Source organism: Priapulus caudatus, unplaced genomic scaffold (assembly GCF_000485595.1).
Source record: "Priapulus caudatus unplaced genomic scaffold, Priapulus_caudatus-5.0.1 Scaffold2042, whole genome shotgun sequence".
NCBI lineage: Eukaryota > Metazoa > Priapulida > Priapulimorpha > Priapulimorphida > Priapulidae > Priapulus > Priapulus caudatus.
The window spans coordinates 66,838-73,088 of record NW_014579103.1 but is presented as its reverse complement, the minus strand read 5'-3'; the positions used below and the strand labels follow the sequence as shown (position 1 = coordinate 73,088).

Below are 6,251 nucleotides of genomic sequence, written 5' to 3'. Positions count from 1 at the left end.
GGTGGTCCGAACGATCGAAGTTCAGTCTCTGTGGCGCTAGGGGTGTCTGGGACACACGTACAGGCGTAGGAGCCACGGTGGGTGACTTGTTTGGGACGAGCGGCGTCTGATGCCCAAACGGTGATGGTGATGGGATGTGATTCTGGGTCATCTGTGGGTGTGTTGCTTGGAAGTGAGTGGGGTGATCGGAGATCACTTCCTGCGGTTGCTGCGCAACTGGGCTGGATTCTACTGCTGTGCCCCGTGAGTTCTGTTGAAAGGGGTGAACTTGCGAATGTGGCGGTTCGCGATAGTGACTCTGCCCGCACCGTCGACACGGATAGCATACTGGTGGTACTGCCGTACCTCTATGACCGCTCCGCGTGCGTTTCCATCTTCTTGGTGGTTGCCCACCAAATTCTGGAGGTAGACATGATCTCCACCTGCAGTGCTGGTAACCGTGAGTGTTTCATTCCACCGTTCACATGCTCCCTGGAGTGCCGTCGAGCGAGTGCCATCTCTCGATGGGACATCAGCTCTGTCCATGTTTCGTGGGGAGAATATCTGCCCAGCGGGATAGGGATGGCATCACGGATGGGTCGCCCGAATAAGATCAGTGCCGGAGAGGACTTCGTCTCTGGGTCGACAGAGTTCCTGTACATCAGTAATGCTCTCTGGAACTTGTCGACATCGAGGGACCCTGCTGCGGTAATGTTATCCATGAGCATGCGTTTCACCGTTTTCACAGCCAGTTCAGCCCTGCAGTTAGCATGTGGGTTTGCAACGGATGAGACCCTGTGTCTAACCCCCCATGCCTTCAAGAATTCCTGTGTCTTTCCTGCCTTGAACTGTGGACCCCCATCAGATGTCAACTCTTCAGGGATGCCGAATGTCACAAATGTCTCACGCAGTCGCTTGACGAGGCCCTCAGCACCCGAATCTGACCTGTAGACCATGGGCCAGTTTGAATACCTATCCACAATTACTACATAGTCTTTGCTGTTATACGTAAGGTAGTCACTGCAGATCATCTGAAAAGGGTAGTCTGGCGGTGTTATGTCGGAAGGGGGCTGCATCGGGTTGGACTTGGCCGTCTGATGGCAGTGTGCACACTGGTCCCTCACTCTAGCAATGTCAACGGTGATATCCGGCCAATACACCGAGTCCATGGCCCGTGCACGCATCGCGCTGACCCCTTGGTGGGCAGCGTGGAGTGCGTTGAGTATTTGTGTGCGAAGCGCAGGCGGGATTACAATTCGCTGGCCCATGAGTATCACACCATCAACAACACACAGGCTGGCTGCGTAGCGGTGATAAGGACGCAGGTCTGTGGGCAGCTCTCTGCAATCCAGTGGAAACCCAGACTCCAGTGGATGAGGTTGACAAGTGTGTCGACCTGTGATGCTGGCCTCACGGACCATGTCCCACGTAACGACTGTGATAGCAGCATTCAGACTGGTGTCGCGGCGGGCGACTGTGGACATGTCATCAGCCATATCAGTATCCTCTGTATGCTGACAAAGGTTGGCCAGGGTGTCGTGACGGGACACAGTCATGTTGGCAAGTAGGTCAAGTTCTGATGGCTCACCTGGCAGGCGTAGGCGATCGGGCTGACTGACAGGGTGTCTAGAAGCGGCATCTGGGCCCAGGTTCTTTTTGCCAGACACATGCACGATTGTGAACCGATATCCCAGAGTTTTCTCTTTGAGGTTGAGGAGTCGCCTGTTGTCAATGTCGGTGAGCGACCTATCATTCAGGATCTGGAGTAGAGGCTTATGGTCAGTGGCGACGATTAGATCATTGCATCCCAGCACATAGTAGCGTGTTTGGTGGAGTGCATACGCAACAGCCAAGGCCTCGCCTTCGATGGGAGCATATCTACTTTCTGCGGGGTGTGTGAATCTGCTGCCGACCAGACAGAGTTTCCAGCCGTCATGGCAACAGACAGGGTTCGGGTAGTGCACTGGCAGTACTTCTGCATCATGAAGAACCCAATGCCATCAACTGACCAGTCAGTGGCAAGGCATGTCAGTCGAGCGGGGTCGAATAGGCGCACTCCTTCTTTCATCTCCTGGATGATGACCTCCTTGGATTGGCGGAACAACTCGTCCAGCTCATCTGTCCACAAGAATTTTGTGGAGGGTTTCAGTAGAGCGCGAAAGGGCTGCATCTGCCGCGTCATTGCGAATGCATACGCCCCCTGGTTGATAAGTCCGAACCAAGCTCTGGCACCGGTGATATCAGTTGGAGTAGGGAAGTTTCTGATGGCATCCAGGAACTTGGTACTGGGCCGTACGTTTGTCGGTGTGATCGTAAGTCCTGCAAAGTCAACAGTGTCCTGGGCAAATTGAAATTTCCCTGGGTGCAGAGTGATGCCATTGCGCGCACACAGGTCAAGCCATTCACATGCCTGAAAGAACGCTGTTTCGACTGAATTTGTCCACATACAGGTATCGTCCACACATTTGACCTTGTCTCGGAAGTTAGTGATGATGGCATCGAAGCGCTGGTTGTAGGCATCACGCTGGCCAGGAATCCCTGTGGAGCCACCTTGTACCTGTAGCGCCCCCATGGCGTGATGACGTTGTGAAATGTCGGTCCTCTTCGCGAATGGGCACGGAATGGTACCCATTCCAGGCGTCTGTCACCGTTTTCTTCATGCCCTGAGGAACACTGTCTGCCAGGTGGAAGGGGCTGGGCACGTGGTGGGTTTGCCGGACGGAGTGACGATTCTGTGGTTGCAAGTCTACAGTCCGCCTTGGGGTTCCATCAGCCTTGCCTGTTACCACCATCCTGGAGCACCATGTTGTGGGTGTGTTGGGACTGACCGCCTCAAGGACGCCCATGCGACGTCCTCTCGAGATCAGCATAGACTCTATCCTGCCTGGATTGGGACAAGCGCTGGCTTGTGGATGGCCACCGGTTTGGCGTTGGGTCAACGTGGAGTTGTAGAGGCTCACACTTCATAAGTGGCAGTGGTTGATGCTCACACACATTGAATGTCGTCGCGCCATAATAGTCAAGAAGCCATCCTTTCAGTGCTTCCACATTCTCTTCTGTAGCCTCCAATCCTGGGGGTAGAGTGGTGGGCATCGGTGGTGGAGTCTGCTTGCGTCTGGGACAAGACAAGAGCAGGTGGCCTCCTCGGAGCTGTCCACGGACGCAGCGATGTCCGGAGGTGTTGCAGCCGTAGCGGTGGGGAAGTCCGGGTGAATGATCCCCAGAGTGATGAGTGTTTCCCTGCAAAGGAAGGCTTTCTCCATGGTATCAGAGACGTAACAGAGCAAACGTGTTGACCTGATGGAACCCGTGGTAGCTCTGGTGGCAACATCGACTACAATGGCTCCGATCACGCCAAGGTCCTCTTTTATAGCCCCACGCATCACAAGCTTGACCGGGAGGAGGTCCCGAGTCTGAATGCCCAGGGTGTGAGCAGAATTGAGAGGTATGATCGAGCTTTGGCACCCTGTGTCAGCCACCATGGAAATAGTGACCGATTTGAGTCTGGAGGTGTCGTGCATTGGGTATCCGAATGTTGCGTGATCCTTAGGCAGTGGTGTCATGCTCACTAATAGCATGGGGTGGGGTTTGGAGGGGCGAGCCACCCATTGTCCATCAAACACATGATGTTCGAGACGAGTGACTTGGTCTTGATGCTTTGACTCCATAGTGAATGTCTCACAAGGGCTAGTGTGATCCGCAGAGCACAACTGGTCGTACACATAACTAGCCTTGTCGTGGCCCGTATCCTTGGTTGCACCTACCGGTGCGCGTTCCTTGGGCGGATTCCTGCGGCCCTGGGGACAGCTTCTGGATGAGGTGTCACGATGGCCCCAGTTACCGCAGGTGGTGCACTTGCTGCATGCTGTTGTATAGTGCCCCTTGACAGCACATTTGGCACAGGTGAATGACCAGGCCTCACAGTTGTTGGACCTGGCCTTTCGGTCGTTCCTGGGCGCGTGAGTAGGACCAAGGCACGCCCAACATTTCGCTCCACCTGCTCTAATCGCCGGAGGTGCTTTTGGGGTATTACGGGTGTTGCACATGGCACCCGCCGAGTCTCCCACTGCACTCTTGGTCACCTTCCCCTGCTCTTTCTGGGCGACGAAAGATACCGTTTCCTCAAGGGTTCTGTCCGTTTTGGGGTCACCCAGCAAGTCTGACATGATTTCTGGGTCAGCAATACCCCTCACGAGGTTGTCCTTGATGATCTCATCACTGTAATCGAACACATGGGTGCAGTGCGGCTCTTTGCAGTTGGCCTTGTACTGGCAGAGGGCAGCCTGGCCTCGGAGGCTGGCCAAAAATGTCCTAATACCCGTCCCAGGAGATTGGGTCATCCTGCTCAGTTTTATGCGATGGACGAGGGTGCTCTCGTCCTTGACAGCCAGTCTCTTGATCGCACCTAGAAGATCCGCCTCTGCCATGGTAGCGACGTCCACCCGCAGATCGCGCATGATGTCTGTCCGTAAATCAATGTCACAGCAGTAAAACAGGGCAGTGGGCAGCACATTGTCAGAAATCGCCATCCCGATCTTGTACATGACCCATTGCCTTTGGAATGATGACCATTGATCTGGGTCACATCCAGCCGATATGGTTGGTGGGTCTAGCTTGAGTCTTTGAGGTGCTGGATGGGCCTGTGCGGAGGTGGCTAGTTCTGTCATGAATCTGGAGGCGGCGGTTAGGGCTGCCGCGAAGGCTTTCGTCCAGGTCCTGCGACGCGCCCAACCACACCCGATTCATTGGCACTGCAATCGTGGCATCTTTCAAGTAGAGTAGCAAAGGCTGTGGACAGTTGAGATCAGTTGATGGTCGAGGCAGCTGAGGTTGGATGAACACTTCCGAATAGCTAGCCTGATCCTAAATGGATACCATCTTCCTGTTTTATTTAACATAAAGGTATGACTGCTACCTGGAACACACAGATACACGTATAACCATGATAGCTTAACAACCCCTATGACTGCTTTATTTTTTTCCGGTCCATCACTCTCGCTACGCTCAAGTGCTCTCTCCTTGTTCGCTACTTCGTCTCATTAGCAATTCAGTATAATTGGCCGCTCGCTCAGCCATAGCTTTCACCTCCGCCACTCGTCGACCTCGATTTTCTTAATTTTTATGGCGTTCAAGATAGACAACATGGATAAGAGAACATGGTCGCCCAATATAACCACTGTCATATTTACAATTCAATCGTTATCATTACTACACATAATATTATAATCTATTAATAATAGGTTAAGGGTAAGTTAGGGTAGCGTTAGGCACATTGGTGTTCATCTTGGGACCTCTCGCCATGTTTCTAGTCACTTCTCGGCCTCCTCCATCTTCATATGCCCTCCAAAACGACAATTTTCACGCAATTACATAAAGGGCGAGCTCTTCTCATCCGTTTTCCTGTCTGCACTGATCGCTCGTCTTCCTTCTATCTTCTCTCTCTCCTGCCCCCTAACAGGTCACCCCCAAACGATAATATATTTTCAATCAGTCATACATGCGTCCTAAACCAGAGAATTGGCTCCGACCCTGTCCATTGGCGAGATTTCCATGATCAAAAATACAATCGGTCACGTTTCGTTCACAGCGCGGTCATCAGCCGGTGACCTATGAGTAATTACATATTGAAGTAATTAAATAATTATAATATAATAGTTCTATATAATATATTATTATTATAATAAGTATAATTATAGTATTAATTATACTAATAGTACTATGAGTATAGTAGTGACCTAAGAGTAAGATTAAGGCTAACACATGTCACATGATGTGTCTATAATAGCTAGATCCGACCTGTCATTGCAGATTGCATGATCAAAATACAATTCGTGAGGTTTCGTTTCACCGGTCATAGCAGGTGACCTATGAGTAATTATATATTAATNAACGCATGCACGCCACACACTCGCACACACACACACAGGACACAGACACAGACACCACACCACACACCACACCACGACACACACACCACACAGCACACACACACACACACACACACACGCTGCGCGCCGCGCCGCGCGCGCACGCGCACGCGCCAGATGTAGCGCGCAAAGATGCCATACATACCCAGATCACACGCACACGTAACACTGCAGACACGCACGCACGCGCTGCGCATGGACGGACGCATGAACGCCAATGGACATGTTAGCTCGTTGATAGGTATTGGTTTCTGCCTGGCCGAAGACAAGCAGATTAGAATGGTATTTCTTGTGTTGTTCGCCGTATAGCATGGCAGCACGTTGGCAAGGCCGACACGCGACAAT

The 6,251-nt window shown here is 52.3% G+C and overlaps 1 protein-coding gene across 1 annotated transcript; it reads right to left on the bottom strand.

Annotated features, from left to right (window-relative positions):
- Positions 1 to 347: 347 nt before the first annotated feature.
- On the bottom strand, positions 348 to 2,551 carry LOC106818127. The gene is made up of 2 exons (XM_014822845.1): positions 1,862 to 2,551; positions 348 to 1,739 (listed from the first exon to the last, which is right to left on the bottom strand). Exons 1-2 carry the CDS (start codon positions 2,549 to 2,551, stop codon positions 348 to 350), a joined length of 2,082 nt encoding a protein of 693 aa, XP_014678331.1.
- Positions 2,552 to 6,251: the final 3,700 nt, after the last annotated feature.

Coding starts and splice junctions, on each gene's coding strand:
- LOC106818127 (XM_014822845.1), bottom strand. CDS start 2,551: ATGGGGGCGCTACAGGTACAAGGTGGCTCCACAGGGATTCCTGGCCAG. Junction 1,740..1,861: donor ATTCACACACCCCGCAGAAA/GTAGATATGCTC, acceptor CCTCTACTCCAG/ATCCTGAATGATAGGTCGCT.